This window comes from Eubalaena glacialis, chromosome 8 (assembly GCF_028564815.1).
Source record: "Eubalaena glacialis isolate mEubGla1 chromosome 8, mEubGla1.1.hap2.+ XY, whole genome shotgun sequence".
In the NCBI taxonomy this organism is placed as follows: Eukaryota; Metazoa; Chordata; class Mammalia; order Artiodactyla; family Balaenidae; genus Eubalaena; species Eubalaena glacialis.
This window is the reverse complement of record NC_083723.1, coordinates 15753494-15772611: the sequence shown is the minus strand read 5'-3', so window position 1 is coordinate 15772611 and position 19118 is coordinate 15753494. Positions and strand designations below refer to the sequence as shown.

Sequence of the window (19118 nt, the reverse complement as noted above, 5' to 3'; positions counted from 1 at the left end):
TTTTTATTGCTGAGTAGTAATCCACTGTATGGATATAACACTATTTGTTCTCTCCGGTCTGGTTCTCTTCAGTTTTTAGCTATTAGAAATAATCCTAAATCATTTTGTAGATATATGGTTCCATTTCTCTTGGGTAAATACTCAGGGATGAAATTGCTCATTCATATGGTAAAAGTTTATTTATCTTAAGAACCACAACACTGTTTTCCAAATGGTTGCACCATTCTGCACACCAACCACTAGGATATCTGAGTTCCCACTGTTCCACATCTTTGCCAAGACTTGGTACTGTCGGTCTTAATTTTTATCATTTTAGAGGATGTGTACTGGGATCTTGTGGTTTTAATTTTCATTTCCCTAAGGACTAATAATGTTGAAAAGTCTTTCATGTACTTATTAGTCATCTGTACATCTTCTTCAGTGAAGCGTCTGTTCAAACATCTTGGCCATTTTTTTTCCCACTGAATTTTTGTTTTCATCTCTGTATATTCCTTATATTATACAATGTAAGCATTTTCTATATATCTTGCATCTGATTATACATTTGGTTCTGATGATGGATCAAACACATATTTTTCTAATATTTTATTTCAGTCTATAGCTTGTCTTTTCATTTTATTAAAACTGTCTTTTGAAGAACAAAATTATAACTTGATGAAGTCTAATTTATCTGTTTTTCCTTTTATGTCCATGTTTATTGTGTCCTATCAAAGACTCTTTACCTAACCCAAGGTCATTAAGATTTTCTCCAGGGTATTTTAAAGGATTTGCAGTTTTAACTCTCGTATTTAGGTCTGTGATCCATTTCAAGTTAGGTTCTGTGTATGGTGTGAAGGGTCAAGGTTCAATTTTTAAAATACAGTTATCTAATTGTCCCAGTACTATCTGTTGAAAAGATTATCCTTTCCTCATTGAATTACTTTTGTCAAAAATCTTTTGAGCATACATGTCTGGATCAATTTCTGTAATATTAGGTACCACTGATCTTATGTCTGTCTTTATGCAAATACCACCCTTGCTTACTGTAGTTTTATAGTCTTGAAATCAGAGGGTCTAAGTCCTCCAATTTTGTTTTTTTTTTCAAAATTGTTTTGGTTATTCTAGGTCTTTCCCATATTTGTATAAATTTTATAGTCATCTTGTTAATCTCTACCCCAGAAGAGTCCATTTTCATTTATATAGCAGTTGCATGAAGTCCATAGATCAATTTGTGGTCTGCCACCATAACAATACCGAGATTTTCAATTCATGAGCACGGTATTGATATATCGATTTATTTAGGCCTTCTTTAATTTCTCTCCGTAGTGTTTTGTAGTTTCTACTGTTCAGGTCTTGCGTATAATTTGTTAAATAGTTTCTTAAGTATTTAATATTTTGATGCTATTATAAATAATATCTATCTTTGTATATATTTAATTTCTATTTCTAATTGTTCATTGCTAGTATGCAGAAATACAATTGATTTTTATTGACCTTATATTCTTCAACTTTGCTAAACTCACTTATTAGTTCTAGTAGCTTTTTTATAGATTCCTTAGGATTGTCAGCATAGACAACTGCGTTGTCTATAAATATTTACTTTTCATTTCTAATCTGTATGCCTTTTATTTCCTTTTATTGCCTTACTGCACTGAAAAGGACCTCCAGTACAACATTAGCTGGAAGTGATGAGAGACATCCTACTCTGCTCCTCATCTTAAGTACAAAGGATTCAGTCTTTCACCACTAAACATGATGCCACCTCTAGTTTTTTCATAGAGGTCCTTTATCAGACTGAGGAAGTTCCCTCCTGTTCCTAATCTGCTGAAAGTTTTTATCATGAATAGTTGATGAACTTTACTAAATGCCTTTTCTGCATCTATTGAGATTATCATAAATTTTTCCTTTTTTTTGTCTGTTCATACAGTGAAATTATATTGATTTTTTTGAATGTTAAGCCAAACCCATATTCCTGAGATGTACCCTATTGGATTATGCTGTATTCTCCTTTTTATACGTTGCTGAATTCAATTTATTAGTATATTTTAAGGACTTTTGCATACATATTAATAGGGAATACTGATTGGTATTTTAATGTTTTTTAATAATGTTTTTGCCAGGTTTAGGTGTCAGGGTAATGCTGGCTTTAGGAAATGAGCTGGTAAGTATTTATTCTTCTTCTATTTTCTCCATGTTTTTGTACAGAATTGCTGTTAATCTTATCAACTGTATTTTTCATTTCAGACATTACATTTCTCACTTCTACAGATTTGATTTGGGTCCTTTCTATATCATCCATTTCTCTCCTCATCATGTTCAAATCTTCCTCTATCTCACTAAACATGGAGTATACTTAGAATAGCTATTGTAACATCCTTCGTCTGCCAATTCTCTCATATGTTTCATATCTAGGTCTGTTCTCATTGATCGGATTTTCTCCTGGTTAAATGTATCTTTTCATGCTTCTTTGTATGCCTGGTAATTTTTTAATTGCATGCCAAACATTGTGAATCTTATATTTTTGTGTGCTGGGATTTGTTGCATTCCTTTAAATATTGCTGGATTTTATTCTAACAGTGGATGCTGTTAACTGGAACTCAATTTGATCTTTTTGAGAATTTCTTTGAAGCTGTGTTACGGTGGATCCAGAGCAGCCTTCAGTCTAGAACTAATCTGATGTCACTACTGAGACAATACCCTTCTGAGGACTCTACTGCGTATCCCACATATTACAAGGCCTTTCTAATCTAGGTGATGGAAATCTGAGCTGCCTGGTCCCGTGTGAGCCCCAAGGGTTGTTCTATTTAATCCTTTCTGGGGTAATCTGCCTTGGGTAGTTTCCTCACATGCTTGCACACAACACAGATCAGTACTCAAGGGGACTCCTCTGCATAGCTCTAGAGCATTCTCTGTATGAAGCTGCCTTCTCTGTAGTATTTTGCCCACAAATTCTAGTTTCCTTGGCCTCTTTGAATCCCCAACTCTGTTTTCTGAGAGCCTGGGACTATCCTGCTTGAGTTCCCCACTCCTCATGCTATCACCTAGAAACACTTCCAGGTAGCAAGTTGGGCAATCATGTGATTACTTCATTTATTTTCCTTCTCTCAGGGATCAGTGACCTATGCCACCTGTCATCTAATGTCTGAAAACCATTGTTCTGTACAGTTTTCTAATGATTTAAGGTAGGAGGAAATATATGGCTCCTATTATTCCATCATGGCCAGAAGTTGAAGTCTGAACCCTCTTTTAAAATGTCCAAACCCTATCTATCTTTTAAGACCCATATCAAGTCTAATTTGCTTCTTGTAAATTGTCTACAGCAATCTAGTTTAGTTTTCTCATAGGCTTAATCGTCTACATCTATTCACCATTTATTTGGCAACTGATAATATATTAGATTGAACCAAATGAAACTGCTGTTTCTATACATCGATAACCATCTAGTATCAGCAGTTACATATGTTTCACTCTTAATTCTTCATTAACTAGAGTGTAAATGAATGAAGGCAGCATTTCATATTTCTTGGAAATTTCAAACGAGCCCATCACATGGTTTGCACAAGGTATACATGTAAGTATTATGAGACTGGGTGATCAAAGCTATTTTTTTCTAAGAAGACTGCTTATGGTAAGAATATTTTATTGATTTGACAACAAAATTTCAGATAGTGAAAAATCCAGAATGTCACCTTTTCTTGGGTTATCATTTAATAGATAAACATCCTTAGTGGGGAGTTTAAGAGCCTCATGTAGGCTAATGACTCAGTCAGTAACATGATAATATAGAAAGAATGAGATTCAGAAGCAAGGGGCTGTTAACTGGGAACAATTCCTTTTACAAATTTAATAAAAGATTTCACATAGGACTTAAAAATAATATAGTAAAATAAGGAGATCTAGACCTCAAGGCCCAAAGTAGAAAGTCAACAAGTACTGACTGCCTACTATGTGCCAGGCATTGCAGTCAACATAGTTAACAGGATAAGTTCCTGCTTACATTCTGGTGGGATATAGAGATCATAAGCAATTAAACAAGCAAATATGTAATATATTGGGTTGGCCAAAAAGTTTGTTCGGGTTTTTCGTACCGCCTCACTGGAAAACCCGAATAAACTTTTTGGCTAAACCAATACGTCCATAATGAAATAAATGCTCTAAGAAGGAAAAAAAAGAAAGAAAGAAAGAAAGAAAGAAGCAGGATAAGGGGTTAGAGTGAGATGGTGAGGGGTTTAGAAAGTGATCAGAAAAGGGCTCTCTGGGGAAGTGACACCTGAACAGAGACCTGAATGAAGTGAGGGTGAGAATCAAGCACGTATCTGGGGTAAGGCCTTACAAAGAGAAGACAGCAATTCCTTGAGGCAGGAGCCTTCTTAGCAAGTCTGCGAAACAGCAAGAGTTACAGTGTAGCTGGACACACTTTATACAGGAGCCACGTCTTGAGAGAGGGGGAAGACTTGCATTCAAAGGCCAGGTCCTTCCAGGGCCTGGTGAATTTCAGTGAATGAGGCTTTTGGATTTTGTTCTAAGTGTGATGGGAAGCCTAGATGGTTTTGAGCCGGGTAAAGATATGATTTAATTTACATTTTAAAAGGACCACCTGGGCCTTTATATGAAGACTAGATTATAGAGGCAGCCAGAGTGGAAGTAAGGACTTATTCCAGTTTGCTGCCATATTACTAAATAATCGAATTCCTAAGTACTCTGACTCTCTCTCCCTGTTACCACGTGTTTACCTGAACCAACCTGACACCTTTCCTTTTCCCTGTTTCTTAAGAGTCTCCAGCCAAGCCTTTGTGCTATTCCTGCTTCAGCTACTTCTCCAGCTGTAAGGAGGCCAAGGCAGCTCTAGCTCCCACACGGAGAAGTCACCACTGCAGGGTTACTGGGAAGAAATGAGTGAGGAGAAAGAGAAACGACAAACACCTGGTCCCATGTGCTTCCTAAGCCTACAACACAGACATAACAACACACTCTTTGCAGCGAGCATCAGCATATTCTATCAAAAACTGAATTCTAGAAGTACGTTAAGGCAGCAAATAAACAGACGAACCTTCTGTGTCTGTAGCACTGTTGATAACATTAGACAGTTTGGTTTTCAGGCTCGTGTGTGTCGCAGTGTTTCTCACGTCACTCTCGTAACGTCCAGTGCCCAAGGATACTATGCACTCTAATGGGACGTCTGGCCAAAGACATTTACACTCGTGTATTGCTAACGCTGAAGGGTTATTCAGGAGCAAACCTCCATCCTGCAAAACATAAGTCAAGCAAATACAGGACAGAACTCTTCAAAGTGAAATTCTCTTTTACAAATATGAAAACAAATTATATTTTCAACAGTTTGAAACTTACCGGGAAAGCTGAACTATGTAATAAACTGAACAAATTATTTAAAAACAAGAGATTCCTTTCAAGTGAATTTATTTTATATACTACAGCTGCAAACGAAGTCATGTGAAAACTCACTGGCCTCACTGGCTTTACTAAACTTTCCTTTCCTGTTACAAAATTCTCTGAACTTCTTCTTGGATTGCTCTGTATATTTTGCTCAAAACTACTGAAATGAACTGAATTAGTTTTTAAGGATTTTTATCCTTGTTTAGTGGTTAATATAGATTCTATATAAAATCTAACAAAAGAATTGTGGTTCTACCAAACAAACAAGACCAGTTCTTTCACAAGTCTAATATAACCAAATTAATTAATTGAAGTTGAAATTTTATTAACAATACAATTTCAAAGTATCAAATTCATTTACTGCAGATATAACCTAAACAAAGTAGGCAACCTTATATTTCTAAGCATTTAGCAATGCTTCAAAATAAGCATTGATTTCGAAGACTCCACAAGGCAAGAAGGGTAAAACATGCTGATAGAGTGCTGTAAAAATGTAGTAGAATAAAAGTATGTAACCAAAGACAAATATCACATGATATTGATTATATGTGGAATCGTAAAAAAAAAAGATACAAATGAACTTATTTACAAAACAGAAACAGACCCACAGACATAGAAAACAAACTTATGGTTACCAAAGAGGAAAGGGGAGGGGGGAAGAACAAATTAGGAGGTTGGAATGAACATATACACACCACTATATATAAAATAGATAAACAACAAGAACGTACTGTATAGCACAAGGAACTGTACTCAGTATTTTGTAATAACCTATATGGGAAAATAATCTGAAAAAGAATAGATTTATATAAAAATGTATAACTGAATCACTTTGCTGTATACCTGAAACTAACAAGACATTGTAAATCAACTATACTTCAATTAAAAAAAATTTCAAAAAAAAAGTATATTAACTAGTCTCACGTTCCTGGGATAAACCTCACTTGGTATTAGTATATCCATTCAATTTTGAAAAGCTATAAACTGTTAGAAATTATTCCTTCTAATAAGCCCAAATTTCCCTCCCTGTAACCTGTACCTATTAATTCTAGATTTGTATTTTGAAGCTACACAAAATTCAACATCTTGTAATCCTACGGTCTGGCCATTCATGAATTACTTGCAGTTTTCAGAAGGAGTCACATTCTCTTGCCTTCAGGGCTCTGCACATGCTGTTAACTCAAAATGTTCCTTCCCCAGCCCCCTTCTTTGCTCAGCTCCCACTTTTTCTTCAAAACATGGTCCAAGAGTCATTATTCCAGCAAGAACCTAACTGAAATAATCCTAACATACTTAGTAGAAAACAATCCATTTCTACAGGTAGATAAGACAATGCTGAATTCTGTACCAGTACATTAAAAAAGAATTTTGAAAAAACATGCTTTCCGCAAGAACGGGAAGAGAAATACAACCTTAAATTGTCATGCAGTAATGCAGTACATATTTTAAATGAAGGCACCTTTATTATAGTAACTGAAAGATTTTTGGGCAAAGATATATAGCGAATTAAATTTTTTTTCTTGTGGAACACTTATTCTATCAAAATTCTTTTTCAATGTACTAGTACAGTAAAATTATAGCAATCTAGGATCTTTGCCAAGTGAACCGTTTTGCATAGCAGAATCCAATCTAATCTCTACCTTTCCGAGTTGCCAATCTCCACTGTTCTCTAACTACACCCCTTCAAAAGAATGCGTCTTATGTTTCCACATCTGTGATTTTCAAGAGAAAAGACTACCTTTTAAAAGACATCTCCTGTCAACAGGGGCACATTTACTCACAGGCCCACCATATTTCAGGTCTTGGGCTCTTTTCATAAATGTCCTGTTGTGGTTGAGCTGAGCTTAAGTCAGGATTGTCTCTGAATCCTAAAGACTGAAGAAAGCCGGTTTGTGAATGGCCCCAGGTCTGGGACAGAAAAAAGAAGGAAGGGCTGCATTCACCTTGCTTGCCACCTGACCGGCAGCAGGTGCCCTAAGCACAGTGGAGCCTCTCTCCCCTATCTAGGCTCAGGAAGAGGGAGATTTGCGCCAGAAACACAATGAGGAAACAGCAGCACACATGCTAGCATTACACTTGTCTTTGTCATGGATTCAACAGACTTAATTTCCAGTGTACAACTTCGTGATATAGTTAAATGCTATCGTTATATAGTAAAATCATTCCTAAACTCAAAGTAGCATGGCAGACAATATACGCAAAAGGTCAGAATCCTACACTAAACATATCAAAACACAAGTTAAGACTGTGAGAAGCCTTCTCTGATATCAAGTAGATTGCTTTCATTCATTCATTAAAAGCTTAGATGCCCATCCTCTACGCCAGGCCAAAAAGCATGTAGTGACTATAGTTTTGGGGACCACTATCTTTGTGTGTGCCGAGTTTGACAGCAGATGAACTGAGACTGTATCTCCTGGAACCGATCACCCACTTGCCTCAAAGAACAAGTAGGAACTAAATTCACATGTCATTTGAAACTCCACATGCCTTGTTACTGTAATGGCATTTAATTCTCTGAGCTTCCTGGCCCCTGACACAGTCCAATACTCCTCCCCCGCATCCTAAACCCTCCACTGTGCTCTATGGAATTGTTAGCACTCCCAACGTAATCTCACCTACTTCTGAAAGTGCTCTCTTCTTCTTTGACTGAGCAGAAATGTGGCTCTCCCCTGACATCATTTCCCAGGAGGTGTTGATTCTTTCATATCTCAGTGGCTAGGAGGAGGGATGATGTCTTACTTGTTTTAGCATCCCTTCCAGACCATTATTAGTCCTAATCCACTTGGGAAATTCATGCTCTTTAAAGGCTCTGCTGTTCAGCCAAGCCACCACTTCCTCATCACTGTTGTCACCTAGCAACCTCCCCAGTCAACTAATTAAGTCAGCACCTGGCTCACAGACTTTCTATCTATCCCATGTAGAAAGGGGTGGAAATTCTTTTTACTACCCCATGTGACTTCACATCTTTATAACACCTTGGACTCTCAGTTCTCAATCTTACCTTCAAAAAATATTCTTTTATCTACTCTCCAAGATCACACATTAGCTCTTGTTATCAAAATAAATGGAATCATGCAGTATGTGGTTTTGGGGTCTGGGTTCTTTCACCTAGAATAATGCTTGTGAGATCCGTGCCACTGTACATGTCAGTAATTCCTTTTTACTGCTGAGGAATATTTCATTATTCGGATGTATCACAGTTTGTTTATCCATTCAGCAGTTGAAAGGAACTATTTTTAAATTTAGCTATCTATATATCTGTTGAAAGTCATGAATTGGCTAGGCATTTGTATTATTCAACTGCAAAAATCTACTTGGACTCATTAAATGTGGATAGTAATAAGTTATTTCCTAAAGGCTTTCCCAAGTACAAATTTTAATTTAACCCTTTCAACTATTTCCTTTGTTCTCAATTAATATGAATGATACCCACCCCATATTTCATTTCTAATTTAGCAAAAAAGTTATTTCTTTTATTAAATTATTTTTATCTTAAATTCTATAGTTATACTCTGTGTAACTTCTAATCATCTGGGTATTTTATTTTATATTATTTTATTTATTTATTTTTAACATCTTCATTGGAGTATAACTGCTTTACAATGGTGTGTTAGTTTCTGCTTTATAACAAAGTGAATCAGCTATACATATACATATATCCCCATATCTCTTCCCTCTTGCGTCTCCCTCCCACCCTCCCTATCCCACCCCTCTAGGTGGTCACAAAGCACTGAGCTGATCTCCCTGTGCTATGCAGCTGCTTCCCACTAGCTATCTATTTTACGTTTGGTAGTGTATATATGTCCATGCCACTCTCTCACTTCGTCCCAGCTTACCCTACCCCTCCCCATGTCCCCAAGTCCATTCTCTACGTCTGCGTCATTATTCCTGTCCTGCCCCTAAATTCTTCATAACTTTTTTTTTTTTTTTTTTTTTTAGATTCCATATACATGTATGTGTTAGCATACAGTATTTGTTTTTCTCTCATCTGGGTATTTTAGATGAAACACTTCTTCATTATTATAAAAGCTATAAAGAAGGATTAGAGAAGACAAAAAGGGGAGAAAAGAAGGGACAAACAAGGTTTACCAAGAATTGATAATAGTAAAATTAATCCCACATCAAAAGTTGCCAAGTTTTCAATAGTTTTAATAGCCATGCTTAAAATTAAATTCCTGTTCTTTAAACTTTACTTGCTTTCCATCAAAAAAAGTGCAGAAGTTAACATTTTTGGTACTCACTTTAGTCCAGTGGTGAGGCACACCATTCCTTAAGCTCTGTTTACAGTTAGCCTACTCTTGTCAGACGCCTCTGCTATCAGCAAGCCCTTAGGCTAATGTTATGTCTATGGGATCTCCTGAAGCCTTTCCATTCATTACAGTATTCATACTCACAGTTAGTTACTTGGTGTTTGTCAGCCACTGCTCATGCTAGGTGCTGAGGTAAAACAGACTTGAAAAATAAACTTATTAAATAAATTGATACTTATCTTTTAGAAGTACACACACGATTGTGTTTTAACTGCAGTACATCATGCATGTACTTAATAGCCTAATATTTAGATACTGTTTATTGCTTTTAATGTATATTTAATCATTTCAAATCATAAATCAGAATTTATACCAGAAAATAACCACTGGGCAACACGAATGCCTCTTGATCATCTCATCTTATTTTTTAGGGTTTAATATTTTTATTTTATTTTGTTTTTTAAGAAACTTTTTTTTTTGGCTGTGCTGTGCAGCTTGCAGGATCTCAGTTCCCCAACCAGGGACTGAACCTGGGCCACGGCAATGAAAGCGCCAAATCTTAACCACTAAACCACCGGGGAACTCCCTATAGGGTTTTAAAAAAATTTGTTCTTTATTATGATAAAATATATATAATATAAAATTGGTCCTTTTAACCTTTTTTAAGGTTACAAGCCAGTGGCATTAATAACATTCAGAATGTTTTACAATTATCACCACTATCTATTTCCAAAACGTTTTTATCACCACAAACAGAATCTGCAACCATTAAGCAATGACTCCGCATCCTCCCCTCCCCATCCTATTTCTATCCTAATCAACTATTCATTCTTTATACATAAACTCAGAAGACTTTTTATTATTGAATTTATCATCTCATTCTGTAACTCTGTTTATATCCTCCTGGTTTGAGCTATTTGAGGGTAGGATCCAGGAAACACAAACAATATGCTAGCAATTATTAAAAACCTTCATATTTTTTATGGTTAACATAGGGCCTGGCACTGAGTAAGCACTCACTACATTTTTGTCCAGTTATAATGAAAATTATTAGTTGTGGCCTGGCACAGGCATAATTTAGCACAGAAAATGCTAGGCAGGCTCTTTCTGCTAAAAACACTCTTTATCTGGAAAGTTTATATGAAATATCATAATTCATTTTATGTTAATGTATGCTGAGTTCTGAACCTAACCTTTTAAAATATAAATAAAGCCTAAAAGAAATAATATATTAGAATCTGCAATCAAAACCTTCAGCGCAAGTTAATTTATCAGGATCTTTCTCCAAAGACAGTGAATAAATGATTTAATTTTGGAGGCGGAGATGGAAAAAGATAAGAGAGAAGGGATATGCATATGACCAAACTCATCAGATTGTATATATCAAATATGTGTAGTTTTTTTATCAATTTTACTTCAATAAAGCTGTTAAAAAGAGAGAAGGGATAATGTTGTGTAAAAAGTATTATTTGATAAATATGATGCTACTTGGATAGGGGTAGAGAAATAACACATTGGAAGCTACTCAAAAAAAATTCTTCCTACTTTATAATTTCCTAGGACATCTAATAAGCCTTGTAATACTGTAATAACATTCTTCTCTTTACAAAGACAAATGAAATCTACCCATCTACTGACTCATACCTCTTAATTACTTATAGCAGTGCTTTCAATAACTGTTCAAATAGAATATAAATGTATAATTTATACTTTACCTGATAAATGTATAATTTATACTTTACCTGAAAAAGGATATGAACTTACATTAAAACATATGTCAGACATGACAGTTAAAAAGGATTTTAAAAATGAGACTGGAAATACTGAATACAATTATTCTAAGAACTAAGGATAAGAGGATTGTAATAAGTAGCGTATTTTAGTTTTAAACTTCTTGGCAACTTTTGAAGGGTTGGAAAGGAACTTTGCTTGAATATTTTCTTTGTTTAAGCAATTAAGATCATTCACATCTTAGAATACTCTAATCAACCTTTCATGGTGTCTTTAGAGGAGAAAAATATCCCATTTCTTCCTCAAGTATCCTGAAAAGGATATGCAATAAGAAAAATATTTGCTTAAATAAGGTTTGCTTAGACTCCAGCTTCCATCTGAATATTCTTAAGTTAGATGTGCCAGTCTTTTTGGAATCAAGTCACTGATTTACATGAACGTATATTCTCTGTATATGTGGTAACATGCATTATTTTTTAATTTTTAACTCATTTTATTTTTATTTATTTTTTTTTACTTTTGGCTGTACCACACAACATGTGGGATCTTAGTTCCCTGACCAGGGATCGAACCTGCACCCGCTGCAGTGGAAGCATGGAGTCTTAACCACTGGATCACACTTTTTAATTTTTTAAAATTGAAGTATAGTTGATTTACAATATCATGTTAGTTTCAGGTATACAGTACAGCCATTCAGTTTTTATATATATATATATTCTTCAGATTCTCTTCCCTTATAGGTTATTACAAAATACTGAGTATACTTCCGTGTGTAGTTATATGCTTTAAATAAAATTTATGTAAGAAGTTATTTTAATCTGTAGATCAGCCTAAATTCAAAGATTATAGTCATCAAAATAAAAATTGCTATGCATGGAAAGGAATATCATTAGCCTATCTGAAATGGAAAAAGAACCACTGAATTACTCTGGTTTGTTATTTGTATTCTACAGGACTGAATTAAACCTTAGAACTACTTCTTCTTAGATAAAGAATAAAGAGCAAATGAGATAACTTCTTTTGGAGTCTGGGAACACATGATCCTGAAATGCAGTAACTTAACTGAGACTTCCACTAGTATTTGGCATAACTGCAATTTTGTAGCATGACAACCATCTTAAAGTTGTAAGTTACAAACCTTAACTATTATATTCCCAAATACATTGTTATTTCTCCATTTATGACATGGTGAAAATACTATGGAATATGGAGAAATTGTTGTTACAAACAGCAAGATACATGTTAAAATAAAATTTTAATTTTGACCAATAAGTCCTGAAATCCATGTCAGAAAGAAACTCTACAGCTAGCAATTTCTGCCCTGAGTGGGTGGGATAAAGCAGAGAAAGGCAAGAAGGGGAAGTGCCTTACATAACTCTGCAATGACTGATCTGACCAAGTGGGAAATAGTCTGCACTGACTCCAAAGATGAAAGGAACCCATTTTCATCTCCTAACTACAAAGATTATGACATTACTTCTGGTAAGACAAAAAGAAAATGGGATAGCTGAAAATGGAATAACATTTAAAAATATATCTAAGCTGTTACATAAAATTATAGGAGAAAATAAAATTGATAACCACGTTTTAGTTATTATAACATTGACACATGTAAATTAAAATTATATAGTTGATATGCAGTTTATATAGCAGATCTGTGAGCTTTTGAACATCTAAAAATCCTTGTCAAAATATGTTTTCTTCTCAACATATATCTGAATACCAAGTGAATACCAGTGAGTGGAGAGGAGAGTTAAGGTTACTGACTCCATCAAAGGAGACTGCAGTGGGATAGCATATAAAAAATTAAGCATATGTTAAAAACATATATTTTGGAAGTATCAGCTCAAAAGCTCTGTTGACTGTTATGATTTAGTATAAGTTATGAGTTCAGATTTCCAAAAATAGTGGAAAAACTTGACAGGGAAAAAATTTATGAAAAATAAATGAGTCTATGTCACAGAAAAAGTATACATCATTCAACATCACAGAAATAATGTTCAACTTAACAGATCATTTAGCCATAAATTTTAAAATAGTGTAATTATAGATAGCACCCTAACTCTGTCACTTAACAGCTGCAACCCTAGTCCAGTTACTTAGCTTTTCTTAAGACTCCAATTTCTAATTTGTAAAATGGAAATCACTCTATCTGCCTCATAAGCAGTGAGGATTACATGAGGAAATGCACACAAAGGACTACATAGGTGTCTGGCACCTAGCTAACCTAATGAGTGTTCACTATTATTACTTTATTACATCATCTCCTTCCAACTACGTCCACCAGAACTGTCAAACAGACTGCATTCTGCATTTTCAGGGACTGTGTTTCACTTTTAATTTTTATTACATTTGGAAAGCCGAGCATACATACTACTTCATTTTCCTATCAAATTAAAATGATCATAACCGGCCATGAATCACATTACAGAAGATACAAACAATTCTTTCCTAAAATATGCTCTCAAGCCAGAAGGCTTGTCCATTTAAGAAAAACAAACAAGAAGTAAAACTATCTTGTACTGCATGCACATCTTTTGCCACATGGAGACACGAAGAAAGTCTCCTTGGTTGATCCCTCTGTAAGTTCAGTTGACATTTAATAAGCGCTGATTCGTTTTAATTATGTGAAGTTTTAGAAGATAAACCACATTAGTCAACTTACCTGATGAAGATCATTTCCCAACACATACTCTGCAAAGTAGCCGGGAGCAGCAGATGAGGCTCTGATGGCCTGCCACATTTTATACTGACAGCCTCCCAAATAGTGAGAGTTGACTCCAGGAAAATGTCCATAGTTTCTGAACACAAAGGCTTTTGGCGTTATCCCTCTGTTCACTATGGTACTTACTGCAGCTACCTAGTCAATTAAAAAGTGAACAATACGCATTTTAAGCAGCAATATTTGGGAACTGTAAAAATTAAATATTATTTAGTAGTATGAACAATCTACAACTCCACCCATCAAGATAAATGTATAACATAACTAAAATATTAATCAAAGGGAAGCAGATCCTTTTAAATAGGTATTTCTTTACAGGAAAATAGATACAAGGGCTGAGACAATTTTGAGAAATGCATTATAAGAGAACAATAATAAAAGATATTTTTTGACTACATGATTTGATTAGTTATTTAAAAAGACATTCATGAAAGCACTTATTTTGGGAAAACTGTATCTCATTTGTGTGATCATTTGATTAATGCTTACTTTGCCCTACTGGACCGTAAACTCCATGTCTGCGTTTACTCACTAACGTATCCAAAGTCCCTAGCATTATGCTGGCACATGGGGTAACATAATTAATATCTAAAGAATGAATAAAAATATGTGTAAGCAAGAGTGAAAGAGCAATAGAGGGAGCTGTATTTGATTTTTTATGGTTACAGCTTGTCATCCAAGAATAAACACAACCTGCATGGGATTTCTGCGTACATAAACCCTTATTCCTTAATCAAATAACGAATTTTATTAAAGAACACAAAACTCAAGCAATACTCAGATCACTGGGTTTCAAACAAAGTAAATAAAAGGAGAAGCCAAACTGAGACTTATTCTAGTGACATTAACATTTAAAAAATTGGGATTCCATTTGTATATTAATTTAATATTTATCTAAGAGGCACATAAAGTTTCTTTAAAAAAATCTGGGAGGAAATGCCACAATTTTCCTTAAACCCCTAGATTTGATTAACCCTATAATAAAATAATTCTTTATCTTTAGTTCCAGTCTTTCATGTTCTTAAACTTCTGTTATACTTTTACTTGATATAGAAAAGGTCCAATGATCACATTCTGTACCTTCACAGAATGAGCCAATATATAAGGAATCAATATAATCTACTAAAAGAGGTTCCTAACAAATTTTTTCCCTTAATAAAGGGCCTTCAGAATAAATCCATTCACCTGACCTTCAATTCCAATTACGTGTTATATTTAAGAGACTCTAAACTTACCTTAGGACACATGGGGTTTCTTGCTGTTTCAATCATTAGTGAAGATCCCATTCTATCCCTTTATTAAAGGAGAAGAATTAAAGTATATCAAAATTTTATTTCCCAACATCAGGGAACATACACTATGCAATTACTGTTGGCTCATGGCTTGCCAAAACCATGCAGGACATAAAAGTAGTATAAGAATCTCCTCTAGGAAGCTTATAATCCAACTAATGCACATAAAACAATATATACTTATCCATTAACCTCTGATTCAAACTGCAAGCATCTACAATTCTGAGGGGGGTAATCAATACAGTCTGCAGTATCTGGAAAAGATGCACGGAGGTGTAGCTTAAGAAGGACACCAACGATGGCAAGAAAACCCATTAAAAGCCAGGACATATCCAGAGTAAAGGCACAGAGGCAGAACAAATTTGATGTTTTCAGGGTCCTCCTGACAGGATAAAGGAGCTGTGTTGAGATAAGCCTGCAGACGTATGGCAGACTAGTTACAGAACAGTCTAAAAACCAGATCAGGACACTCAGACTTCAAACCTGTTTTAGCAATATACAGCCTATGTCACCCCCCAAAAATGCTTTTTAAAACATCTGAGTTGACATTTGAATTACTGCAACATAATAGAAATTGTCTGTGGGTAGCAATTTTCACAATTCCATTATAAGGTAATTTTATTTCAGTGCAGACTTTTTCCGGACTTAAAAATTATGTATTTTTCCCCTGTACTGAATACAAAGACTATGTTTTTTGACCAACCTGCCTCAGTAAGGAAAAACATTTTTCTAATAACATTTTTTCAAGTGACACTCACGTTTCTCAACTAGAATATTAGTGAATTCCACATATTTACAAATTAGGTAGTAATCTACCCTTTATTATCTTTTATAAATACAATGTAAAACGCTTTCTAAAACGGACAAGATCTTTGTCTTTCTCAACCTGATCTGTGTGTTTCCTCCGCATGAAGATCAATGCAATTTTATTCTCCTAAGGGTCTTTTCACTTTATCTTTTCATAGAAATCTTGCTGTAAAATTGGGACAGAGATCCTAGGAGCATGCTGCTTTCACACTTTAAGCAAAGTTCACATTTATTTTTTGTTTAAACCTTGATTTTATAAAAAGCTAAAATGCTTTAGTGAATTGTTATGAATATAAATTTGAAGAGAAAATCAGAAACATTAATTGGTCATTTTAGAGAGATGTCAAAATAAAAAAAAAAGAATTCTCAACATTCCCAGATTCTACTGATGCTATAATTAAAAACAGCATCCCTACTCCCTCTTGTGAGAGAACCGGAATCACAACTAACTGCGGAACAATCGTCAGGAAGACACTGGAACTCACCAAAAAAGATACCCCACATCCAAAGACAAAGGAGAAGCCACAATGAGACAGTAGGAGGGGCGCAATCATGATAAAATCAAATCCCATAACTGCTGGGTGGGTGACTCACAAACTGGAGAACACTTATACCACAGAAGTCCACCTACTGGAGTGAAGGTTCTGAGCCCCATGTCAGGCTTCCCAACCTGGGGGTCTGGCAAGGGGAGGAGGAATTCCTAGAGAATCAGACTTTGAAGGCTAGCGGGATTTGATTGCAGGACTTCGACAGGACTGGGGGAAACAGAGACTCCACTCTTGGAGGGCACACACAAAGTAGTGTGCGCATCAGGAACCAGGGGAAGGAGCAGTGACCCCAGGGGAGACTGAACCAGACTTACCTGCTAGTGTTGGAGGGTCTCCTGCAGAGGCGGGGGGCAGCTGTGTCTCACCGTGGGGATAAGGACACTGGCAGCAGAAGTTCTGGGAAGTACTCCTTGTTGTGAGCCCTCCCAGAGTCTGCCATTAGCCCCACCAAAGAGCCCAGGTGGGCTCCAGTGTTGGGTTGCCTCAGGCCAAACAACCAACAGGGAGAGAACCCAGCCCCACCCATCAGCAGACAAGCAGATTAAAGTGTTACTGAGCTCTGCCCACCAGAACAACAGCCAGCTCTACCCACCACCAGTCCCTCCCATGACGAAACTTGCACAAGCCTCTTAGATAGCCTCATTCACCAGAGGGCAGACAGCGGAAGCAAGAAGAACTACAATCCTGCAGCCTGTGGAACAAAAACCACATTCACAGAAAGACAGACAAGATGAAAAGGCAGAGGGCTATGTACCAGATGAAGTGACAAGATAAAACCCCAGAAAAACAACTAAATGAAGTAGAGATAGGCAACCTCCCAGAAAAAGAACTCAGAATAACAATAGTGAAGATGATCTAGGACCTCGGAAAAAGAATGGAGGCAAAGATTGAGAAGGCGCAAGAAAGGTTTAACAAAGACCTAGAAGAATTAAAGAACAAACAGAGATGAACAATACAATAACTGAAATGAAAAATACACTAGAGGGAATCAACAGCAGAATAACTGAGGCAGAAGAACGGATAAATGAAGTGGAAGACAGAATGGTGGAATTTACTGCTGTGGAACAGAATAAAGAAAAAGCTGGTTCTTTGAGAAGATAAACAAAATTGATAAACCATTAGCCAGACTCATCAAGAAAAAGAGGGAGAGGACTCCTATCAATAAATTTAGATATGAAAAAAGAGAAGTCACAACAGACACCGCAGAAATACAAAGCATCCTAAGAGACTTCTACAAGCAACTCTATACCAATAAAATGGACAACCTGGAAGAAATGGACAAATTCTTAGAAAGGTATAACCTTCCAAGACTGAACCAGGAAGAAATAGAAAATATGAACAGACCAATCACAAGTAATGAAATTGAAACTGTGATTTAAAATCTTCCAACAAACAAAAGTCCAGGACCAGATGGCTTCACAGGTGAATTCTATCAAACATTTAGAGAAGAGCTAACACCCATCCCTCTCAAACTATTCCAAAAAATTGCAGGGGACGGAACACTGCCAAACTCATTCTATGAGGCCACCGTCACCCTGATAGCAAAACCAGACAAAGATACTACAAAAAATGGAAATTACAGACCAATATCACTGATGAATATAGATGCAAAATTCCTCAACAAAACACTAGCAAACAGAATCCAACAACACATTAAAAGGATCATACACCATGATCAATTGGGATTTATCCCAGGGATGCAAGGATTCTTCAATATATGCAAATCAATGTGATACACCATATTAACAAACTGAAGAATAGAAACCACATGATCATCTCAATAGATGCAGAAAAAGCATTTGACAAAATTCAACACCTGTTTACGATAAAAACCTTCCAGAAGACGGGCACAGAGGGAACCTACCTCAACATAATAAAGGCCATATACAACAAACCCACAGCAAACATCATTCTCAATGGTGAAAAAACTAAAAGCATTTCCTCTAAGATCAGGAACAAGACAAAGATGTCCACTCTTGCCACTATTATTCAACATAGTTTTGGAAGTCCTAGCCATGGCAATCAGAGAAGAAAAAGAAATAAAAGGAATACAAATTGGAAAAGAAGAAGTAAAACTGTCACTGTTTGCAGATGACATGATACGATACATAGAGAATCCTAAAGATGCCACCAGAAAGCTACTAGAGCTAGTCAATGAATTTGGTAAAGTTGCAGGATACAAAATTAATGCACAGAAATCTCTTGCATTCCTATACACTCATCAGAAAAAATCTGAAAGAGAAATTAAGGAAACACTCCCATTTACCATTGCAACAAAAAGAATAAAATACCTAGGAATAAACCTACCTAGGGAGATAAAAGACCTGTATGCAGAAAACTATAAGACACTGATGTAAGAAATTAAAGATGATACCAACAGATGGAGAGATATACC

The 19118-nt window shown here is 35.7% G+C and overlaps 1 protein-coding gene across 3 annotated transcripts in view; it reads right to left on the bottom strand.

Moving 5' to 3' along the window:
• LOC133096748 (calcium-independent phospholipase A2-gamma-like) overlaps nt 1–19118 on the bottom strand; it is a 143183-nt gene that overhangs the window by 1798 nt on the left and 122267 nt on the right. For all 3 annotated transcript variants that reach the window (XM_061198415.1, XM_061198414.1, XM_061198416.1), the window contains 3 exons: nt 15312–15369; nt 14020–14214; nt 5030–5225 (listed from right to left, as the gene is read on the bottom strand). In XM_061198415.1, coding sequence (XP_061054398.1) covers nt 5030–5225; nt 14020–14214; nt 15312–15369 — 449 coding nt within the window. The remainder of the gene's footprint in view (nt 1–5029; nt 5226–14019; nt 14215–15311; nt 15370–19118) is intronic.